General features: G+C 42.5%; 1 protein-coding gene across 1 annotated transcript; it reads left to right on the forward strand.

Moving 5' to 3' along the window:
* Positions 1 to 21: 21 nt before the first annotated feature.
* Positions 22 to 22,832, forward strand: LOC129862281 (COP9 signalosome complex subunit 1-like). The gene is made up of 14 exons (XM_055933775.1): positions 22 to 129; positions 3,750 to 3,842; positions 4,031 to 4,212; positions 4,347 to 4,514; positions 4,995 to 5,130; positions 5,487 to 5,564; positions 5,702 to 5,762; positions 10,885 to 10,970; positions 11,332 to 11,426; positions 11,524 to 11,629; positions 11,871 to 11,951; positions 14,514 to 14,651; positions 18,696 to 18,830; positions 21,704 to 22,832. Exons 1-14 carry the CDS (start codon positions 97 to 99, stop codon positions 21,776 to 21,778), a joined length of 1,467 nt encoding a protein of 488 aa, XP_055789750.1. The 5' UTR covers positions 22 to 96; the 3' UTR covers positions 21,779 to 22,832.
* Positions 22,833 to 26,168: the final 3,336 nt, after the last annotated feature.

Consider the following 26,168-nt stretch of genomic DNA (forward strand, 5'->3'; position numbering starts at 1 on the left):
AGCGGAGCAGACGTCGTTACGTAACGATCCCTGCTGTGAACCCATGCGCCGGATGTGATAACCGCTGTTGATGCAGAACGACAGCAACGGGAAAAGATGCCGTTGCCTGTGCAAGTATTCAACTTTCAGGTAATTAATAATCGATTTTAATGCATTTCTACCAGAAACGGTTTGGCGGGGATGCACTTGGAGATGGCTGTGCCCGCGTTTACCTGGGAACGAGGAAAATTCGATAAGCACGAGAGCCTCCTTCCAATGATCAATCGAGTAGCTAGTTAGGGCCGCTAGCCGTACTGGCAAGCTAGGCTAACTTTTGCAAGTTCATATAGCTAAATATACAGCGTTATATTTCCATTCGTTGTTATTCTATACCAACTAGGTGTTAGAATGATCTACTCGATTTTGAGAAAGGTGCCTATGCATTTCAGGAAACTGTTCGCTGGTAATTTATGGCTTCAGTTCAGACACTTTTGACAGTCATGGGGTTTTTAACTAGCAAGCTAGCTAAGTCAGCTAGTAGTTTAGCAAGCTCTTTTTAAATTGTACATTGTGTCTCCAATGTAAATATCCAGTAGGACATGAGCGATCTGGCCACTGTGAGAGTGTAACGTTAGTGTATGACTATTGATTACCATGTTAACCTGGTTGCAGACTAGGGCTGACCCCATTTAGTCTACTGGTCGATTGTTTGGTCAATAGGCGGTTGGTCAACCGAGATGTCTTTTAGTCGAGCAGCAGCAAAAAATGTATAATATATATACATACAGTACCAGGCAAAAGTTTGGACACACCTACTCATTCCAGGGTTTTTCTTTATTTGTACTATTTTCTACATTGTAGAATAATAATGAAGACATCACAACTATGAAATAACACATATGGAATCATGTAGTAACCAAAAAAGTGTTAAACAAATCAAAATGCATTTTATATTTGAGATTCTTCAAAGTAGCCAGCCTTTGCCTTGATGACAGCTTTGCACACTCTTGGCATTCTCTCAACCAGCTTCACCTGGAATGCTTTTCCAACAGTCTTGAAGAAGTTCCCACATATGCTGAGCACTTGTTGGCTGCTCTTCCTTCACTCTGCAGTTCAACTCATCCCAAACCATCTCAATTGGGTGATTGTGGAGGCCAGGTCATCTGATGCAGCAATCCATCACTCTCCTTGATCAGCCTGGGGGTGTGTTTTGAGTCATTGTCCTGTTGAAAAACAAATGATAGTCCCACTAAGAGCAAACCAGATGGGATGGCGTATTGATGCAGAATGCTGTGGTAGCCATGCTGGTTTAATATGCCTTGAATTTTAAATAAATCACAGACAGTGTCACCAGCAAAGCACCATCACACTTCCTCCTCCGTGCTTCACGGGAATTACACATGCGGAGATCATCTGTTCACCTACTTTGCGTCTCACAAAGGCACAAAGGTTGGAACCAAAAATCTCAAATTTGGACTAATCAGACAAACGGACAGATTTCCACCGGTCTAATGTCCATTGCTCGTGTTTCTTGTCCCAAGCAAGTCTCTTCTTATTATTGGTATCCTTTAGTAGTTGTCTTTGCAGCAATTCGACCATGAAGGCCTGATTCATGCAGTCCTCTGAACAGTTGATGTTGAGATTTGTCTGTTACTTGAACTCTGTGAAGCATTTATTTGGGCTGCAATCTGAGGTGTAGTTAACTCTAATGAACTTATCTTCTGCAGCAGAGGTAATTCTGGGTCTTCCTTTCCTGTGGCGGTCCTCTTGCGAGCCAGTTTCTTCATAGTGCTTGATGGTTTTTGCGAAATTTTCCCCATGGACTGAACAGTGTAAACACTAAATCAATTATAAATAATACCAGAGAGGCTTTTCTAAAAGAAAAAAAGTTCCCCATGGAATGTCTTAAAGTCATTTCTATTTGCTTGTTTGAGCTGTTCTTGTCATAATATAGACTTGGTCTTTTACCAAATAGGGTTATCTTCTGTATACCACCCCTACCTTGTCACAACACAACTGATTGACTCAAAAGCATTAAGAAGTAAAGAAATTACACAAATTAACTTTTAACAAGGCACACCTGTTAATTGAAATGCAATCCAGGTGACTACCTCATGAAGCTGATGAGAGAATGTCAAGAGTGTGCAAAGCTGTCATCAAGGCAAAGGGTGGTTACTTTTAAGAATCTCAAATATAATGTGTATTTTGATTTGTTTAACACTTTTTTTTGGTTACTACATGATTCCATGTGGTATATCATAGTTTTGGTGACTTAATTATTCTATATTGTAGAAACAAATTTAAAAATAAAGAAAAACCCTTGAATGAGTAGGTGTGTCCAAACTTTTCACTGGTACTGTATATGTACAGAAATAAGACAGATCCTGCTTCTGTTGCCTGTTTGAGTGTTTGTTTAATAGCCTGCTTATTCTGTGAGCACCAAGCCTGACTCAATGACATGTTAAGTAAACAAGTTCACAAATTTTGTGAAATCTTTGCTTTGCTGTAATAAAGGCTTTTCACTTTTTTTCTTTTAGAAAAGCCTCTCTGGTATTATTTATAATTGATTTAGTGTTTACACTGTTCCAAATGTTCGGGAAAAATAATACAAGTAATAACACACCTTTTACCTGTCCTCTTATTGTCATTTATATTATTATCATAATTTCTAATAAGTAATATCATTAGTAGGCTTAGTATAGCAGCCTTGTATAACCACCATCAAGCTGTGGGCCAAAGAGTGCATCCTGTTTAGTCTTAATACCGTAGCTTACTTAGGCCTATATTTCAATACTTTATATAGGCTACTGTATCATTCATTTGTTCATGCCATCACACAGCATACGAGTCATTCATGATTTCAAATGCAATCAAGCATTTTAGTTTTAAAATAAAGCAAGCCTTGAATAATTAGCTTAAACAATAAACTGTTCAATTTTGGAAATTGCATTCATGATAGAATGCGACTGTTTTTAGTCTTTGCCGTAATAAAGGCTTTACAAAAAAATGTTACAACACACTCTCTGGTACGCTTATAATTTGTTTTGTTTACATTGTTCCAAACGGTCAGGGAAATGATATTGTAATCTAACCGCATCTGTTTGGAGCACATAATATGCACGCAGTGCTTGCTCCTTACCTTGTATTTCTTGATCTCCAGTATTTTCCACAACTAGTGAAATTTATTCCACACATCTGACTTCCCCATTTACCTCATTAGCAACCAGTAAACATACCTCTGTTTCAAGTTTGTCACATCCTCTGCATCCATTTTGCTGTTACGGCGTTCCCGAGTTTGTTATAACCAATTTATTGATGTGATTATGATGGGCTATAGGTCAGGCCCTATTGGTCACATCCATGGGATGCTTACATGTGTCACGTAATGAGAGCGAAAGTTGAAGGAATAGGGAATGTTTTTCCTAAACAAATGGGATTTCAGTAACAGAACTTTTCAGTCAGAAATGGTGTAATTATGTTGCGGCTTCAGCAACACGGACAGCATGATTAACGCTGGTGGTCACTGCAGCAGGGAGGAAAGAGTGACAACGGGTGCTAGTCACACAGTCACTCGCTGTCTTTTCTTTTAAGCCCAGAGCAGCAAGTCTGAGCCCAGATGGGCACAATCAAATCAATTGCTTATCGGACTCCCTCTAGGTCAACCAATATTTTTTTTAGCCGGGGACAGCCATATTGCAGTCAGTATTCCCCTCGTTGATTGTTCCACACTGTTATATGACACTTTTCAGTGTATGTCCTCTCTTCTTCAGGGGGTTGTGGAGCCCATGCAGATAGATGCTGACCCACAAGAGGACCAGCACAATGCACCAGATGTCAACTATGTGGTGGAAAACCCCACGCTGGTATGAATATATCCAGGGTTTCTCCCTACTAATATTGTAAAGGCCCACTTGTTTCATGTAGACTGGACTCCAATACAACACAAATTACACGTTTCTACTGAGATCAAATTAATCTATAGAATCGGTATGTGTAATATTGAGTGAAAAATCTCACTGAGGTGTGTGTGTCTCGGTCTTTCTCTCTCTAGGACCTGGAGCAGTATGCGTCCAGCTACAGTGGTCTGATGCGCATTGAGAGGCTGCAGTTCATAGCAGAGCACTGTCCCCAGCTCCGGGCTGAAGCCTTGAAGATGGCCCTGTCCTTTGTCCACAGGACCTTCAACGTTGATGTGTACGAGGAGATCCACCGCAAACTCACAGAAGCCACCAGGTACGTGTAGCTGTAGCTCGGGCCACCAGGTACGTGTAGCTGTAGCTCGGGCCTAGCTTAGCTTATTGTTGGAAAGTGTCTTCAGTTATTTTCGTTGAGTGTTTGATTCATTTGAGGTGGGTGTGTGTATTCAGAGAGGTCCAGGTGGCTACAGATGCTGTTGTGGAGGGCGGGGCAGTCGATCCCCCTCCTCTGGACACAGCGTGGGCCGAGTCGACCAGGAAAAAAGCCCTGCTCAAACTGGAGAAACTGGACACTGACCTGAAGAACTACAAAGGCAACTCCATCAAAGAGAGCATCAGGTGGGTGGGAGAAGCTACGGTTGTTAGCACCAAGTAGATAATAAACCCGATTTGAATAATCCTCACCTCCGAGAGGATTGGCCTGAGTAAGGTGCTGGATTGATTTCTAAATATTGATCACTTAGAAGTAATAACTGAGTAGTTGACAAGTAGTACTAGTTTTTAATGTAAGGTAATTTGCAATGAAAAGTTGTAAAGTTAATTTGTAGATCAGTCATTCTGCATAGTCTTTTGTTCAGGCCAAAGGGGAAGAAACAGACTTTTTCCTTTCCTGCCTATATTTGACATTTCAGTCATTTCGCATATGCTCTAATCCAGAGCGATTTACAGGAGCAATTAGGGTTAAGTGCCTTGCTCAAGTGCACATCAACAGATTTTCCACCTAGTTGGTTACTGGCCCGACGCCCTTAACGGCTAGGCTACCTTCCACCCCTCTGGTACTGACCCGAACCCTCTCAATACTATTTATTTTCACTTCAGGCGGGGTCATGATGATCTTGGGGACCACTACTTGGACTGCGGTGACCTCAGCAACGCCCTCAAGTGCTACTCCAGAGCCCGAGACTACTGCACTAGCGCCAAGCATGTAATAAACATGTGTCTTAATGTCATCAAGGTATGTCATCATTATAGTTAGTGGTCAATGTTCTGATGTATTATTTTTTGTCCAGAGAGCAGAAGGGATATTTTTTTTAAGGGCGCCAATAGAGGGGGCAGCTGAGCTTCTAGCCCCAAGGCAATTTTATTTTACAAGCATTTCGCTACACATTTCGCTGCAATAACATCTGCTAAACACGTGTATGTGACCAATGAGATTTGATTTGATATTCCTCTCTCTCTCATTCTCTCTCCCTCACACGCTTGAACTCTTGCTTTCTGTGATCTGAGTAACTCCACTGACAAACACTAGAGGGCAGTCTTGAAATTTGTGTCCTATAGGGTTCCTTACTGAAATGTGTTTTCATCTATCAGGTTAGCGTCTACCTCCAGAACTGGTCCCACGTCCTTAGTTATGTGAGCAAAGCTGAATCCACTCCAGAGATAGCAGAGGTAAATTATGGGTTCCTCTGAGAGAGAGAACTTAAGTCTTCTACTGTCTTCTAAAAGACAAACCCAGAAATGTTCTTCTTTACTGAAGGAATGTCTTCTTCTTTACTGAGGGAATATCTTTGTTCTTTTTGTTTCAGCAACGAGGGGAGAGAGATTGCCAGAGTCAGTCAGTCCTCACCAAATTAAAATGTGCTGCAGGTAATTCACTCTTTGTTGTGCTACAAAGAGATGTACAGAGCAAATTTTCCAGTGTTACATTAACAATGAGGGCTCTATTTTCAAACATACTGTTTTCAAACGCATGCTCTTTGGCGATTTCGACTTGTAAAAGTCAGCTCTGCTATTTTCCAATTCTGGCACCAGGGTTGGTAAGTCACCGGTCATATCAGCTTGCTTGCGCTAGGGTTGGAGTGGTGGAAATATTTGAGGTGTGTCCTTAAATGTGCGCCATTGTGCCAATTTCAAGCAACGCTACTGGTGATATTTAAGACTCACCAAAAGCTGGTCTTAGCTGTAACGCAATTGGTTATGGCATCGATTTTGCCAGCAGAGGCGCACAGTAGCCTAGTCTTCCACTTTCATCTTTTACACCTAACTGTCAAATCGCAGGAATTACGATCACTGTCATTGGTGCTGAATCCACTTGTAGCCATGGCTATTAGCCTGTTTGTTTGTTTACCTTTCACGTGGCCATGTCACTAACAGGCCATATCAACGGCTATGGTAGCCTAATCTTATTATAACATTTGGGCAATGTCCAATTGTCCATGGCTCGAACATTTGGTGCATTTTCAAAATGCGAATGCAATGTGTGTAAGCTAATTTTTTCATATGGAAGCCAATTGGCTGCATGTTTGTTATAACTATGCCTGTTGAAGGGTTAGTGTATGCTATTGAATAAGCTATATTCAGTGGACAGGACAAACATCCATGCCTCCTGCCCAAGCTCTTAGGCCTACGTGTGCACGATCCTATTTAGAAATATTGTTGTTGATTTAAAAGACTGATTGTTTTTGTTTAATTTGATTAACTTATTAGAAAGATTTACCATCCATGGGTTTATGGTGAGAACATACATGGCTTGAATGCAATTCTATTTCTGGAGAAGTGCAAATATGATCGACCAAGATGGTTCCATGATGTTTATAAAACATGACATTAATAGCAGTATAACGGTGAGTGGACATTCCCCCGCTCTCTTTGTATTGGCTCCTTATCCAGCTCCTGTGAAACGTTTGGCTGTGCATAAAACCCTTCATAGTCTGCCTTTATGGTGTCTAAATACAGTTTCAGGCATTACCTTTTTAAAACAAGTTAAATATTTATTACATTTTGATTATAATTGTACACTGTCTTTTTTAGGCCTTATCAATAGCCTAGTGAATTTAATCTTACTTATTGACTATGTTTGCCATGTCCAGACTACAATTTACAACAGGCTACTGTTTATATCAGTGTGAATGCAATTAGAACAATGTGGACTCCAAACATGTTTGAAATATTTTGCAAATATGGGGCAGGCTATTTAACGAACTAGGTTATAGCGGACTAACATTTGAATTGGAGTTGATGACAACGCAATACATAAAAAACTGTAAATGCACAACTTGAAGCAACCACATATTTAGCCATGGAGCACGTTCTGATGAGGGGCCAAAGGGGCCAAACCTCGACACACCTACAACAACTTGTTTATTCATCAAAACCCAGCCCTTTCGCACAACCGCCAGCTTACATGCCCAGAATTCCGGTTGCAAAAATAGCAAAAATATTTGGGTATCTGTACTTCACTATTTACATTTTTGACAACTTTTACTCTTACTTTACTACATTCTTAAATAAAAGAATGTACTTTTTACTCCATACATTTTCCCTGACACCCAAAAGTACTCATTACATTTTTAATGCTTAGCAGGACAGAAAAGTGTCCAATTCACACACTTATCAAGAGATATCGGTGCTCATCCCTAATGCCTCTGATCAGGTGAACTCACTAAATACAAATGTTTTGTTTGTAAATGATGTCTGAGTGTTGGAATGTGCCCCTGGCTATCGTCAATTAAAAAAAGAAAATTGTGCCTACTGGTTTGCTTAATATAAGGAATTTGAAATGATTCATAAAATGGCCAAAATAGCTTGTTAGCAAAAAAAGCCATTTCTCAGGCAAGAATTTTGCAAGGACTGTCTGGGAGTGGTCTGAGGTAGGGAAGGGAACTTAAACTAGCTGTTATTTGGAGAGAGCTCTTTATCTTTATTTTTATTATATCTGTTTATTTTTATTACATTTCGAATTACAATAATAGCAAATAAAAAATAGGACATCACTACAAGTATATATTTTTCTTAATGTTATTGTATGTTTCTTAATTAAAATAAAGCAAATAAATAAAAATCACTACGCGTTTCAAAACTTAAAGTACCTCAAATAAAATAAATATAATCAAGTCAGGGGTTACACCTATGATAGAGTTGTAAGAATTGGTAGATGTTTTGTTGTTATTGACTAATTCTAGAGATTTTACTATTTGATTTCAAGTAAAAATATATTGCATTTCGGTACAGATTTCAAATGTTTGTTTTTGTGTATGTAAAATTTACCAGAGAGAATGAAGAACATATCAGTAGCTTTATTGTCATTTGAATAATAATCTATTACACATTTTATTTATTAATCAATTTACCGCCTGGTGATGTCACCAGGCAAGCCGAAACTCACGCCCATGCAAACAAGCTGATTAGAAGGTTCTTTGTAAATTTTATTTTCAACCAGGAAATAGCACCGATCTAATCTTTTCACACATTTTAAAGTGTTAGTTTCATCAGCTGTTGCACAAGTTTATACAAAACACAGGAAAAACTGGGCCTTTAACACAATAGAATACTTATTTAATATGCCTTTATTTTAGGTCCTAGTTTTACCCTAATAAAGTGGCATGAAACTCATGTCTTACAGGCCACAGCATGCCTGCAAGTCACATTATGCTGGTTTGCAAATTGATGTGTAATTCCTATTGAAATTCAGCCAGAGTGGGGATATCCAAACTTTGGCAAAAATCACCCACAACCTGCATTCACAATGACTGCCAGGGTTGGCTAAGACTAAATATGAGACTACCTAAAGCATCTAAACTGGAGCAACCATTTCAGTAGTAAGTAATATATTGGATTAGTTTAGAAAATGTATGTCTGTTTTATATTTGAGTAGCATAAGATTAATTACTCAATGTGCAAAAACATAGATATTGAAACAAACAATTTTAAATAATCTGCCTGAAAGAGCATGCTGGGAAATATGACAATGATGCGTGTGGTTTTGATTCAACTCTAGTATTAATACCAAAACTGGGGTTATTTTACACCAATGTGTGTTAATTTAACACACTGAAAAATCAACATGTAGGTAACAATGACCAATTTGCTGTGTACAACAGTTGAAGTCGGAAATGTACGTAGACTTAGGTTGGAGTCATTAAAACTCGTTTTTCAACACCACCACACATTTCTTGTGAACAAACTATAGTTTTGGCAAATCGGTTAGAACATCTACTTTGTGCATGACACATGTAATTTTTCCAACAATTGTTTACAGACATATTATTTCACTTATAATTCACTGTATCACAATTCCAGTGGGTCAGAAGTTTATATACACTAAGTTGACTGTACCTTTAAACAGCTTGGAAAATTCCACAAAAGGATGTCATGGCTTTAGAAGCTTCTGATTGACTCAAGTGATGTCAATTAGCCTATTGGAGGTGGACCTGTGGATGTATTTCAAGGGCTACCTTCAAACTCAGTGCCTCTTTGCTTGACATCATGGGGAAATCAAAAGAAATCAGCCAAGACCTCAGAAAAAATTGTAGACCTCCACAAGTCTGGTTCATCCTTGGGAGCAATTTCCAAACGCCTGAAGGTACCACGTTCATCTGTACAAACAATAGTACGCAAGTATAAACACCATGGGACCACTCAGCCGTCATACCGCTCAGGAAGGAGATGCATTCTGTCTCTTAGAGATGAACGTACTTTGGTGCGAAAAGTGCAAATCAATCCCAGAACAACAGCAAAGGACCTTGTGAAGATGCTGGAGGAAACGGGTACAAAAGTATCTATATCCACAGTAAAACGAGTCATATATCGACATAACCTGAAAGGCCGCTCAGCAAGGAAGAAGCCACTGCTCCAAAACTGCCATAAAATAGCCAGACTACGGTTTGCAACTGCACATGGGGACAAAAATCATACTTTTTGGAGAAATATCCTCTGGTCTGATGAAACAAAAATCGAACTGTTTGGCCATAATGACCATTGTTATGTTTGGAGGAAAAAGGGGGAGGTTTGCAAACCGAAGAACACCATCCCAACTGTGAAGCACAGGGGTGGCAGCATCATGTTGTGGGGGTGCTTTGCTGCAGGAGGGACTGATGCACTTCACAAAATAGATGGCATCATGAGGCAGGAGAATATGTAGATATATTGAAGCAACATCTCAAGACATCAATCAGGAAGTTAAAGCTTGGTCACAAATGGTTCTTCCAAATGACAATGACCCCAAGCATACTTCCAAAGTTGTGGTAAAATGGCTTAAGCACAACAAAGTCAAGGTATTGGAGTGGCCATCACAAAGCCTGACCTCAATCCTATAGAACATTTGTTGGCAGAACTGAAAAAGCGTGTGCGAGCAAGGAGGCCTACAAACCTGACTCAGTTACACCAGCTCTGTCAGGAGGAATGGGCCAAAATTCACCCAACTTATTGTGGGAAGCTTGTGGAAGGCTACCCAAAACGTTTGACCCAAGTTCAACAATTTAAAGGCAATGGTACCAAATAGGAATTGAGTGTATGTAAACTTCTGACCCACTGGGAATGTGATGAAAGAAATAAAAGTTGAAATGAATCATTATTTATACTATTATTCTGACATTTCACATTCTTAAAATAGTGGTGATCCTAACTGACCTAAGACAGGGGATTTTTACTCGGATTAAATGTCAGGAATTGTGAAAAACTGAGTTTTTAAATGTATTTGGCTAAGGTGTATGTTAACTTCCGACTTCAACTATAAGTGTTTTCACCCGTTCTCTAGAACGTATAAAAACACTAACAGATGCCAACCTTCAACGAACACGCTAACAACAGATGCCAACCTTTTAAAAGGTGCAGACGCTCATGCAAATAATTTGTTTAAATGAAAATTGATTAGTTTTAAACCGACTAATCCATTGTGCTCTTACCGGCTTTTCTCCCCACACACTCTTCCAGGTTAATTTGACCTCTCGTTGTTATTCCTCCTCCCCGTCTGTCTGGCTCTGTCCCCCAGGCCTAGCAGAGCTGGCCTCCAGAAAGTACAAACAAGCAGCCAAGTGCTTCCTGCTGGCCTCCTTTGACCACTGTGACTTCGCTGAGGTTAGTCTGCCTGTCTGTGACTTCACTGAGGCCTGTTGGCTTGCCTGTCTGTCGGCTTGCCTGTCTGGCTGTGCCTGTCTGCAAGTGCCTGTCTTTCTGTCTGTGTAGTACCTTAAAGGTGAAGTCTGTGTCTTCCCTGAGTTGCCTTTTTAAAAGTGAGCTCTGTACCTTCGCAGTCCCCTGTGGCCAAAGAAAGTAAGAACATGCATAAACTAAATGTTGATGAATGTAGAGTTTTCCATCATGTGTTTATTGTTTATCAACAATTGCTACTAGACAAATGCAAAGTTTTGTTTCAGTTGATGTACCAATGTCCTGTACTGCATGGCGTTATTGATTGTGTGTGTGCGTGCGTCTCCAGCTCCTGTCCCCCAGTAATGTAGCTGTGTACGGAGGGATGTGTGCCCTCGCCACCTTTGACAGACAGGAGCTGCAGAAAAACGTCATCTCAAGCAGGTGTGTGCGTGTGTACGCCTGTGTTCTGCTGTATAAACTGTGTGTGTTCATGTCTTACTGTCCACCATCATTGATTCATGTCTTTATGTCGTCCCAGCTCCTTTAAATTATTCCTAGAGTTGGAACCTCAGGTCCGTGACATCATCTTTAAGTTCTACGAGTCAAAGTACGCTTCCTGTCTCAAAATGCTGGATGAGATCAAGGTGAGATTGATGTTTTAAAGATCTAAGATCAGTAATCAATACTAATGATGCATTGGTGTGAATAACACAAAACAGGTAGAGTAGAAGCTGGAAACGGGAATGAAACAAAGTAACTAAAGCAGGTAACATGATTTGAAAGGTTGAAACCAATGATGCGTTTTCATTATGTTGATGATGATGATGTTGATAACACGTGTTTGAAGCTGTCCTAAATTCAGACTGCCACTCTCTTTTCTCTCAGGATAACCTGCTGTTAGACATGTACCTGGCCCCCCACGTACAGACCCTCTACACACTGATCAGGAACAGAGCTCTCATACAGGTGAGACGAACGGGACAGAAACATTTTTCCTCCAGTACTCCATATAATACCGAACATCACCTTCGGGTATTCTGTTGTCTTCCTTGTACACTCACAACTATGTTGGAGTTCTAATAATCAATTTGTCAGTCAAGGGTTCCCCCATCAACTTAAATAATACGCAATCATGCGTCTGGAGGGAAAGAATCAGATACAAAACGTCTCTCTCTGTCATACTTCTAGCTCAGGCAGCGATCAAAACTACATTTATCTGAGGATTCTGAATGACTCTGACCCCTAGCGGCAAACATCTACAGGGGATAAGTCCCAAACTACACCCTATTCCCTATATGGTGCACTACTTTTGACCATAGCTCTAGGGTGTCAATTGGCTGCCACTTTGGACAACCAGGGTTAACTGGAGCAGCAGGTAGAGGATGGATAACCAGGGTTAACTGGAGCAGCAGGTAGAGGATGGATAACCAGGGTTAACTGGAGCAGCAGGTAGAGGGTGGATAACCAGGGTTAACTGGAGCAGCAGGTAGTGGATGGACAACCAGGGTTAACTGGAGCAGCAGGTAGAGGATGGATAACCAGGGTTAACTGGACCAGCAGGTAGAGGATGGACAACCAGGGTTAACTGGAGCAGCAGGTAGAGGATGGATAACCAGGGTTAACTGGACCAGCAGGTAGTGGATGGACAACCAGGGTTAACTGGACCAGCAGGTAGAGGATGGACAACCAGGGTTAACTGGACCAGCAGGTAGTGGATGGACAACCAGGGTTAACTGGAGCAGCAGGTAGAGGATGGATAACCAGGGTTAACTGGACCAGCAGGTAGAGGATGGACAACCAGGGTTAACTGGAGCAGCAGGTAGAGGATGGACAACCAGGGTTAACTGGAGCAGCAGGTAGAGGATGGACAACCAGGGTTAACTGGACCAGCAGGTAGAGGATGGACAACCAGGGTTAACTGGAGCAGCAGGTAGAGGATGGACAACCAGGGTTAACTGGAGCAGCAGGTAGTGGATGGACAACCAGGGTTAACTGGACCAGCAGGTAGAGGATGGACAACCAGGGTTAACTGGAGCAGCAGGTAGTGGATGGACAACCAGGGTTAACTGGACCAGCAGGTAGAGGATGGACAACCAGGGTTAACTGGACCAGCAGGTAGTGGATGGACAACCAGGGTTAACTGGAGCAGCAGGTAGTGGATGGACAACCAGGGTTAACTGGACCAGCAGGTAGTGGATGGACAACCAGGGTTAACTGGAGCAGCAGGTAGAGGATGGACAACCAGGGTTAACTGGAGCAGCAGGTAGAGGATGGACAACCAGGGTTAACTGGAGCAGCAGGTAGTGGATGGACAACCAGGGTTAACTGGAGCAGCAGGTAGTGGATGGACAACCAGGGTTAACTGGAGCAGCAGGTAGTGGATGGACAACCAGGGTTAACTGGAGCAGCAGGTAGAGGATGGACAACCAGGGTTAACTGGAGCAGCAGGTAGTGGATGGACAACCAGGGTTAACTGGACCAGCAGGTAGAGGATGGACAACCAGGGTTAACTGGAGCAGCAGGTAGTGGATGGACAACCAGGGTTAACTGGAGCAGCAGGTAGAGGATGGACAACCAGGGTTAACTGGAGCAGCAGGTAGAGGATGGACAACCAGGGTTAACTGGACCAGCAGGTAGAGGATAGACAACCAGGGTTAACTGGACCAGCAGGTAGTGGATGGACAACCAGGGTTAACTGGAGCAGCAGGTAGAGGATAGACAACCAGGGTTAACTGGACCAGCAGGTAGTGGATGGACAACCAGGGTTAACTGGAGCAGCAGGTAGAGGATGGACAACCAGGGTTAACTGGAGCAGCAGGTAGAGGATAGACAACCAGGGTTAACTGGACCAGCAGGTAGAGGATGGACAACCAGGGTTAACTGGACCAGCAGGTAGTGGATGGACAACCAGGGTTAACTGGAGCAGCAGGTAGAGGATGGACAACCAGGGTGAACTGGAGCAGCAGGTAGAGGATAGACAACCAGGGTTAACTGGAGCAGCAGGTAGTGGATGGACAACCAGGGTTAACTGGAGCAGCAGGTAGAGGATGGACAACCAGGGTTAACTGGACCAGCAGGTAGAGGATGGACAACCAGGGTTAACTGGAGCAGCAGGTAGTGGATGGACAACCAGGGTTAACTGGAGCAGCAGGTAGAGGATGGCACCAAAATGGTGGTTCTGCTAACGTGATTTTAATCTATGCACTAAATTAGTTCTACTTGACATCCTGGTGTGCCTTTTCTGTTTTACCACAGTGTGTGAGGGTGTGAGTTACGCTGGTGTAATGTTATAAAAATGTAGTCAAAAAATGAACATGAAACATTCAGAGCAGGTTCTGTCCCCTGCTCCCATGGCCAGTATTATTGGGTGTGTTTGCAGGAAGGTCTGCTCTAATCTATACGGTTGTTTTGTTTAGGTGTAGTGGGTGTAGTGATGTGGGTGAGTGGCATGTGTGTGCGTGCCGACAGTATCTCTGTACTTTTCATGCGGATGTATGAATAAGATGTTAATGTGTGTGTGTGTGTCAGTACTTCAGCCCGTACGTGTCTGCAGACATGACTAAGATGTCCCAGTCCTTCAACACCACAGTGTTGTCTCTGGAGGATGAACTGACCCAGCTCATACTGGAGGGACTGATCAACGCACGTATAGACTCTCACAGCAAGGTAACACACACACACGTATAGACTCTCACAGCAAGGTAACACACACACACGTGTAGACTCTCACAGCAAGGTAACACACACACACACGTGTAGACTCTCACAGCAAGGTAACACACACACACGTATAGACTCTCACAGCAAGGTAACACACACACGTATAGACTCTCACGGCAAGGTAACACACACACGTATAGACTCTCACGGCAAGGTAACACACACACACGTATAGACTCTCACGGCAAGGTAACACACACACACGTATAGACTCTCACGGCAAGGTAACACACACACACGTATAGACTCTCACGGCAAGGTAACACACACACGTATAGACTCTCACGGCAAGGTAACACACACACGTATAGACTCTCACAGCAAGGTAACACACACACGTATAGACTCTCACAGCAAGGTAACACACACACACGTATAGACTCTCACAGCAAGGTAACACACACACACGTATAGACTCTCACAGCAAGGTAACACACACACACGTATAGACTCTCACAGCAAGGTAACACACACACACGTATAGACTCTCACAGCAAGGTAACACACACACACACGTATAGACTCTCACAGCAAGGTAACACACACACACACACGTATAGACTCTCACAGCAAGGTAACACACACACACACACGTATAGACTCTCACAGCAAGGTAACACACACACACACACGTATAGACTCTCACAGCAAGGTAACACACACACACACACGTATAGACTCTCACAGCAAGGTAACACACACACACGTATAGACTCTCACAGCAAGGTAACACACACACACGTATAGACTCTCACAGCAAGGTAGCACACACCCACACTCTCACAGCAAGGTAGCACACACACACACACACTCACAGCAAGGTAACACACACACACGTATAGACTCTCACAGCAAGGTAGCACACACACACACACACTCACAGCAAGGTAACACACACACACGTATAGACTCTCACAGCAAGGTAACACACACTCACAGCAAGGTAACACACACTCACAGCAAGGTAACATACACACACATAGACACACATAGACTCCCACAGCAAGGTAACACACACACCCACACACACGTATAGACTCTCACAGCAAGGTAACACACACACGTATAGACTCTCACAGCAAGGTAACACACACACGTATAGACTCTCACAGCAAGGTAACACACACACGTATAGACTCTCACAGCAAGGTAACACACACACACGTATAGACTCTCACAGCAAGGTAACACACACACACACACGTATAGACTCTCACAGCAAGGTAACACACACACACACACGTATAGACTCTCACAGCAAGGTAACACACACACACACACGTATAGACTCTCACAGCAAGGTAACACACACACACACACGTATAGACTCTCACAGCAAGGTAACACACACACACACACGTATAGACTCTCACAGCAAGGTAACACACACACACGTATAGACTCTCACAGCAAGGTAACACACACACACGTATAGACTCTCACAGCAAGGTAGCACACACCCACACTCTCACAGCAAGGTAGCACACACACACACACACTCACAGCAAGGTAACACACACACACGTATAGACTCTCACAGCAAGGTAACACACACTCACAGCAAGGTAACACACACTCACAGCAAGGTAACATACACACACATAGACACACATAGACTCCCACAGCAAGGTAACACACACACCCACACACACGTATAGACTCTCACAGCAAGGTAACACACACATGTGTATAGACTCTCACAGCAAGGTAACACACACAAGTTTCGACTCTCACAGCAAGGTAACACACACACACACACACACACACACACACACACGTATAGACTCTCACAGCAAGGTAGCACACACACACAAACACACGTATAGACTCTCACAGCAAGGTAACACACACACACACTCTCACACACACTCTCACAGCAAGGTAACACACACACACACACACACACATATAGACTCCCACAGCAAGGTAACACACACACACACACACTCACAGCAAGGTAACACACACACACACACACGTATAGACTCTCACAGCAAGGTAACACACACACACACACACACACTCACAGCAAAGGTAATACACACACACACGTATAGACTCTCACAGCAAGGTAACACACACACGTATAGACTCCCACAGCAAGGTAATACACACACACACGTATAGACTCTCACAGCAAGGTAACACACACACACACACTCACAGCAAGGTAACACACATACACACACACACACACACGTATAGACTCTCACAGCAAGGTAACACACACACACTCACAGCAAGGTAACACACACACACACACGAATGACTCCCACAGCAAGGTAATACACACACACACGTATAGACTCTCACAGCTGGTAACACACACACGCATAGACTCTCACAGCAAGGTAACACACACACACACGTATAGACTCTCACAGCAAGGTAACACACACACACGTGTAGACTCTCACAGCAAGGTAACACACACACACGTATAGACTCTCACAGCAAGGTAACACACACACGTATAGACTCTCACAGCAAGGTAACACACACACGTATAGACTCTCGCAGCAAGGTAACACACACACGTATAGACTCTCGCAGCAAGGTAACACACACACGTATAGACTCTCGCAGCAAGGTAACACACACACGTATAGACTCTCGCAGCAAGGTAACACACACACGTATAGACTCTCGCAGCAAGGTAACACACACACACGTATAGACTCTCGCAGCAAGGTAACACACACACACGTATAGACTCTCGCAGCAAGGTAACACACACACGTATAGACTCTCGCAGCAAGGTAACACACACACACGTATAGACTCTCACAGCAAGGTAACACACACACACACACACTCACAGCAAGGTAACACACACTCACAGCAAGGTAACACACACTCACAGCAAGGTAACATACACACACACACATATAGACTCTCACAGCAAGGTAACACACACACCCACACACACGTATAGACTCTCACAGCAAGGTAACACACACATGTGTATAGACTCTCACAGCAAGGTAACACACACAAGTTTCGACTCTCACAGCAAGGTAACACACACACACACACACACACGTATAGACTCTCACAGCAAGGTAGCACACACACACAAACACACGTATAGACTCTCACAGCAAGGTAACACACACACACACACTCTCACACACACTCTCACAGCAAGGTAACACACACACACACACATATAGACTCCCACAGCAAGGTAACACACACACACACACACTCACAGCAAGGTAACACACACACACACACACGTATAGACTCTCACAGCAAGGTAACACACACACACACACACACACTCACAGCAAAGGTAATACACACACACACGTATAGACTCTCACAGCAAGGTAACACACACACGTATAGACTCCCACAGCAAGGTAATACACACACACACGTATAGACTCTCACAGCAAGGTAACACACACACACACTCACAGCAAGGTAACACACACACACACGAATGACTCCCACAGCAAGGTAATACACACACACACGTATAGACTCTCACAGCTGGTAACACACACACACACACGCATAGACTCTCACAGCAAGGTAACACACACACACACACGTATAGACTCTCACAGCAAGGTAACACACACACGTATAGACTCTAACAGCAAGCTAACACACACACACACACACACACACACACACACACACACACAGCAAGGTAACACACACGTATAGACTCTCACAGCAAGGTAACACACACACGTATAGACTCACACATAGCAAGGTAACACACACTCAAGAGTCAAGACACATATCCACCCCCCATCTCTCTCACACACATGCACACAAAATGAGCTCAGATCACTCTTTAGTTGTCTTGTAATGCAAGACTTGTAATGCAACATGGTATGTTGATTTGACAGTGACCCAAATGGTTTGTCACATCACTCTTATCCCCAGCCTGTCTGTCTCCACCCTTCTCTCTTTGAGATGCCAAGCACGTTTCTCTACAGACAGACAATGAAGTACTCTCTCTCCTCATCTTAGATCCTGTATGCGCGGGATGTCGATCAGCGGAGCCACACGTTTGAGAAGTCAATCCACATGGGCAAAGAGTTCCAGAGGCGAGCCAAAGCCATGATCCTACGAGCTGCCGTGCTGCGCAACCAGATACACGTCAAGGTACCGCTGTGCATGGGTTCTCCCAGGGGTTTTCTGGCGGCCTTCTCTTTGCTCTTCTCCCTCTGGGATATGGACATCCCTCACAACAGCCTCAAACAGCCTCCCTTTCAGTGTACTATCTCTCTTCTTTCTGTCTATTTCCCCGTGCCCATCTCTGCTTGTCTTCCTTTCATTTTCTCTCTCGTTGCCCTCTGGTCCACTCCGTCCTCTCTCCAGGCTGTCCTCACCCTCTCCTCTCAGCCACCCACCACAGCTAATTTCCACACATCAGGGGTTCTGAAATAAAATACCTTCGATTCAGAGGAGTCCCTGTCCCTCTCTCCCCAGTCACTCCCTCTCCCCCCCAGTTGCTCCAAAAATTTGCACAAGTTATAGTCACCTTCCATCGAGGCTGCTAGCTAAATATGCTAACGAGCGTTTTGTAAACGGATCTAAAATGCTTATTGTAATTTCTGCTCGGCATCAGACTAATTGTGTGCTTCTGTTGCACTTCTCCACTCTGAGAATTCACAAACGGACATTCTATCAGCTCGCCACGATATCGCCACGATGTACAGGATGAACAAGGGTTTAGGGAGTGCCATTTTCACTGCATAGGAACCATTTACCGGTGCTGCCTGTATATAGCTTCGTTATTTTTATTGTGTTACTACAATTATTACTTTTTATTTTAGTCTACATGGTAAATATTTTCTTAACTCTTCTTGAACTGCGCTGTTGTTTAAGGGCTTGTAAGTAAAGCATTTCACTGTAAAATCTACACCTGTTGTATTCGGCGCATGTGACAAATAAAGTTTGATTTGGATTCCCTCAGATATATACTATATTAATCAATGGCAAAAATGTAGGTTATTTTTGGGGCATAATCAATATTTTTCTACTTAAATTGTAAATTATTAGGTGTATCACTTTGCGTCATCCTCAATTATGTAAATGCATTAAGTCCACTTGGTAAATACGTTTAATCGAATTAAAATCGCAACAAATGTAAGGTTTTCATAGAAACAACAAAAACAGCTCTGAGTGGAGGCTAAACGCCAGAGATGTAAAAGCAGCCTGCCGAGGGCTTAGCAGTCCACTGAATGGGGGTTACCCAGAGATGTAAAAGCAGCCTGCCGAGGGCTTAGCAATCCACTGAATGGGGGTTACCCAGAGATGTAAAAGCAGCCTGCCGAGGGCTTAGCAGTCCACTGAATGGGGGTTACCCAGAGATGTAAAAGCAGCCTGCCGAGGGCTTAGCAGTCCACTGAATGGGGGTTACCCAGAGATGTAAAAGCAGCCTGCCGAGGGCTTAGCAGTCCACTGAATGGGGGTTACCCAGAGATGTAAAAGCAGCCTGCCGAGGGCTTAGCAGTCCACTGAATGGGGGTTACCCAGAGATGTAAAAGCAGCCTGCCGAGGGCTTAGCAGTCCACTGAATGGGGGTTACCCAGAGATGCAAATCACGTCTTTAACGGCAAACTGCACTTACCCGCTGGCGGTAGGAATTTATAGCCTTGGGCATAGCGACAGCGGAAAATAGCAAGCGCGGGTTAACTTTTAAAAAATTATATATATATATCTGGGTAGCTATATATATATATATATATATATATATTATATATATATTATATATATCTGGGTAAAGTGTTGGTCCCATGTTATAAGACCTGAAATAAAAGATCCCAGAAATTTTCCAGATCTACAAAAACATTATTCTTCTATACTTTTGTGCACAAATGTGTTTACATCCCTGTTAGTGAGCATTTCTCTTTGCCAAGATAATCCATCCACCTGACATTTGTGGCATATCACGAAGCCGATTAAACAGCGTGATCATTACACAGGTGCACCTTGTGCTGGGAACAATAAAAGGCCACTCTAAAATGTGCATTTTTGTCACACAAAACAGATGTCTCAAGTTTTTCTGAGGAGTATATCTGTCTGTATAACAAAGCCCTTTTGTGGGGAAAGACTAATTCTGATTAGCTGGGCCTGGCTCCCCAGTGGGTGGGCCTGGCTGCCAAGTGGGTGGGTCTATGCCTTCCCAGGCCGACCCATGGCTGCACCCCTGCTCAGTCATGTGAAATCAATAGAATCACTTATATTTCAATTGACTGATTTCCGTATGAACTTTAACTCAGTAAAATCGTAGAAATTGTTGCATGTTGCGTTTATTTTTGTTCAGTATATTTTCTGCCGAATGTGTTGCACTAATGTATTTTCTGTGAAGGAAAACTCTATTATGAAAACAAACACTGACTTTCAATATAAAACGTGACCCCTGTCAATACACAGCTGGACTCATCTGCTCCTGCGTTCTCCCGTTGTGCTATTTACAAACATGTGACTGGCTCAACTGTTCTGGGGAACTATGGAAAGCTTCATAATGTGACAGGTGAAATGAAGAACAGGATTTGCTTTATCTCCTAACGTATTGCCCAAGTTGACTGCAGGTATTTACTTAAAAAGTAGCTATTAATATCATTCTTTTTTGGGAAAACATCAAAGAAATAGTTTCAGCGATTTTTGACGGTATTGAAAAACCATCCTGTGGCTATTTCCAAATACCCAAGCCTAATAACCATGGTAACCAAAATAATGGCCTGCCCAGCATTTTGATATATGACCCATAGCATGATGGGATGTTTATTACTTAACTCAGGAACAACACCTGTGTGGAAGCACCTGCTTTCAATATACTTTGTATCCCTCATTTCCTCAAGTGTTTCTATTATTTTGGCAGTTAACTGTATGTGTTCTTACGTCTGAAAACTGGTAAACACATCAGCATGCAGGATGAGAATTAAGATATCTTTTTCCCTACTTTGCTTATAGAGAACGTCTACCACTCATCCTTGTTTTTCCCTCCCCCTCTCCTTCTCTCCCTCCAGTCTCCTCCCAGAGAGGGAAGCCAAGGCGAACTTAACTCTGCCAACAGCCAATCACGAATGAGCACCAACATGTGAACATTCCCCTGAGACCTCTGTCTTACAGGAAGTTACCATGTCAGTGGGTTCCGCCAGGGGGACCTCCACCCCATCCCTCCATCTCTGAGGCTCCTCCTCCGACTCAGTGCTGCATCTGCCTGCTGAAAGAAACATACAAACTGAAACGTCAACTTTAATAGGTTGCAACTCAAATGGCACGTTTATTCAATATATAGTGCACCATGTTTGGCCCATAGAGCTCTGGTCAACCGTAGTGCACTATATAGTGAATAAGGGTGCCGTTGTGGACGTAGCCTAGGACTTTGTTCATGTGAGAAGTGAACGTGATCGTCTGTGTAGACTGAAGACTTGATGAGCAATCTGTGTGTTAGTGTTATAGCGGGAAGGCTGCGTGTGTCTGTGTGTGTATGTGGCGCTCTCTTCTCAGTAGTGTCCTTATTTTTTCCTTTGTATGAGATGCACTTTTCTTCCCTCGCTTTCGTTTTTCTTTCTGATGACAGACTTTTAATTCACCCACTGAAGATTAAACAGAACACACACATACCTAAGAACCAATGTCCACAAGATCTGATTTTAAAATAAATATGTATGATAATCAGAAGCTTGGTCAGGACTTTTTGTCGTCTTCTCTCAATATGTATTTGCACAATAAGCCGATTTCTCACACACACACACACACACACACAGACCCCTCCTTAACATTGTTTATTTATGACCACTAAAGCACAGAATGCTGATACTAATAAAAATATTATTTTTTAGGAAGATTGCAATGACTTTCAATGTTATGATTTGATTTGTTTTATTCGGATCCCTATAGTGACGCCTAGTCTTACTGGGGTCCGACATATAACGAAAGACATTACAGACAAAAGACTTTACAATTGACATACATTTAAAAAGCATGAACATGTAGTGAGTGTGCATCTATCAGTTGCCGGTGCTTAATTTGAGCCGGATCCCGCACTGTTTTGTTCTGGGACATATTTGGCTGGATCCGGTACCTCCTGGTTTGAAAAATAATTTAGACTTTTTGCAATGTAAAAATTCTAATAAAAGTGATCAAAGTTCATTTCGAGTAGCCTCTTTGTTAATTCGTTTTTTTAAAAGTGTATATGAAAAAGTAGATTTTTCAGCCCCGGGACTGCTATTTTAAGGCAGCGTTTCAAACTCAAAGTAGACAGCCCTCGGCACTAAACCCTCAGCCCTTGAATGACGTTTTACATCGTCACGTCTGAGTGTATCTCAAATGTCCCTTACCCAAGCAAAGGAGAGTGACGATCACAGAGGAAACGTCCTTGGTGGAAATCTTGAAGTTGCGCTTAAAAAACAACCAACCTAAAGCTATTAATGTACCTTGTAAGTTAATGTAGCTAGCGAGCAATCCTGTCAGGTAGCTAGCTACAGTTACCCATAGCTGGCTAGCTAGTTTTATAGTTTAGTCATTTTTTTCCAATAAATTTCAGAATTCCAAAAAACATGTTTATGATCTAACTACGTTTTATAGGCTCCTCACTATGAGATTAAGCCAATTTGCCAAAGCTACAATCAATGTCTATATATATTTTTAATCAAGCTAGTTTCATACTTTTTTTCTAACATGCCAAAAATGGAGCTAAATCGAGGGCCGAGGTATGGCGCCAAATACCTGCCAAAGATTGAACGTATATATCGTTAAGATTGTAAGAAAATCCATACGTAAATCGTTAGGATAGTAAGAAAAGCCATGTGTGAAACGTGAAAGTAAATGTGAAATTTCATCATAGCAGATGCCACATTACCAACAAAAGTTTGTAAGCGTAGAAAAGTACAGCATAAAAAAGATTTGTAGCCGAGTAAAGGGAGACCTAAAGTAAGAATTGAACATGTAAATGTTCTTTCATTGTCATAACATAGGGTTTGTACATTTACAGATCTATTTTAACATTACGTTCCATGTTTCACGCATGGCTTTTCTTACGATCCTAACAATTTACTTATGGATTTTTACGATCCTAACCATATGTACGTTCAACCTTTTTGGCAGGTATCTGTCTCCATACCGAGGGGGCAAAGTTAGTGAATTGGACCTCGACTTAAAATGGCAATCAAACTGCATCCGGTTTCGACATGGATTCCCCCGAGGGAAAGTGGCTAGCGCAAGGGCCGAGGGGATAAAAATAACGTGTTTGGACTGCAGCCTGACATGCTGACCAGACCACTCGCATGTTTATTTTCTCCACACACACTAGATGCAATCAGGACACGCAGGTTGAAATATCAAAAAGAACTCTGAACCAACTATATTCATTTGGGGACAGGTCGAAAAGCATTAAACATTTATGGCAATTTAGCTTGCTGTTGCTAGCTAATTTGTCCTGGGATATGAACATTGTGTTGCTATTTTACCTGAAATGCACAAGGTTCTCTACTCTGACAATTAATCCACAGATAAAAGTGTAAACCGAGTTTGTTTCTAGTCAACTCTCCTCCTTCAGGCTTCTTCCTCCTTGGACTGTATATGGCGATTGGCAACCAACTTTAAGGTGCATTACCACTACCAACGACTGGAGTGTGGAACTCAGTTCATCTTTCAATCACCCACGTGGGTATATGCTCCTAAAAACCAATGAGGAGATGGGAGAGGCGGGACAATCAGCGTCACAATTAGAACCAAGATCTATTTTAGCGCCTGGCTACACTGACGCTCGTGAGCAGTGTGGGTGCAATGATTGAAGAATATGTATGTGTACATTTATTTTGCAATACTCAATCACGTGCCACCATCCATGTGGTCATCATGTGACATGGTTAGCCATGTTGATTTTATTGATCTGTTTGTCAGTGTCAAAGTAGCCTGTCATTTCGATCACTTGTGTGGTATTAAAAAACATTCTGCTAAAGTCTCCAGTCATGTAAAATTATGTAGAATTGCATGAAATACCAAAATGTAGGTGGCTCCACTCTACTGCTCTATGCCACTATGCAAATGCGATGATTGTTAGATTCTGGGTTAAACTTGGAACATTGTTATACTCAGCAGTATAGGGAGGGGTGAAAGAGACTGTTTTTTACATCAGAAGTTAATGGTTATCTGTAGGAGCCAGGTGGCTTTGGAATGTGTTGGGTGGACGGGAAGAAGTCACAGGATTGCTATAGGGGATACGATGGACATCTGTGGATTAGGCAAAGGAGGGGTTGAGGTCAGGTCAGATCCCCTTAAGGGAGAAATGATGGTTTATTACCCTATTACTTCGTCTTCCTGTCGAACCATAATAGATGTAAGGATTTGGTGAGAAGGAAGAGTACCTAAATTGGAGTATATATACTTGTGGTGGAAACCTGTTTTGTCTGAATGCAGCTGTATTGACCCTCTGGTAAGAAATAAACTTGGTTAAGCTTTCATAATGTCTGCTGAGTGTTTTAGTCTGAGAATTAGAACCTAACAGCATTCAATGCTTTATTATGAAAAGAAAATCTCATGCGTTCTGGTACCTCAGAACTCCCCAGGTCGCCCCCCCTCTTGCGCTCCCATACACACAACAAATAGGTCACATGGGGAGAGGTGTTGTGCTGTGAGGTGTTGTTTTATTTGTTTTTTGAAACCAGGTTTGCTGTTTTCTTGCGCTATAGAAGATGGGAGTTCCATGTACTCATGACTCTTTATAATACTATACGTTTCCTTGAATTTGATTTGGACCTGCGGACTGTGAAAGTTTATTTTTATTTTCCTTGTACAAGGTAATTAGATATAGATCAGGTCAAGAGTGACCATACTTTAAGCAGAGGGCATGATGAGGGAACTAGTTTGATCTGATTTATTTTTCTCTTCGATTGTGATGTCATCTGATTCCTGCGCTTTGTTACATCTCCCACATCAAAAGCTCAGGTACAAAATCACTGATCTCTGACAACTGATGGTGTACACTTGTTTTAATTATTTAAATGTATGATACTGAGATACTGGGGGTACAACTTTACTCACAGGGGAAATTAGTATGTGTATCGCTATTGATCTGTATCAGCAGGTGTATTGGGATAGCCTGGCTAACGCGACCCACATGGTTCACAGCGAGGGACAGCTTTTCCCCACTGGTATACTGAATACCAAAATGGATAGTAAAGGATTAGTTAGACTTGTTGGAAAATTATCAAGTTAACTTTTATAAATACTGAATTTCAGTGTCTGTGAAAGCTTTGTATGTATGTGGGGGAGGTTTGTCTTTCTGTCTATCTGGTACTCGCTCTGTCTGGTCTCTTTTCATCCCTTCCGTTTGTCTGTCTGTTTGTCAGTCTTCTATCTCTCCCTCTACCTGTCCTTCTTAACTGATCTGTTTCTGCCACAAATAACTGGAGAGTCGTAATAAAACATCTAGGGGACTGAGTTATTGACCTGTCCAAAATGACTACTGACCCACAAAATGTCTAG

The sequence above is a fragment of the Salvelinus fontinalis genome, chromosome 1 (genome assembly GCF_029448725.1).
Source record: "Salvelinus fontinalis isolate EN_2023a chromosome 1, ASM2944872v1, whole genome shotgun sequence".
Lineage (NCBI taxonomy): Eukaryota > Metazoa > Chordata > Actinopteri > Salmoniformes > Salmonidae > Salvelinus > Salvelinus fontinalis.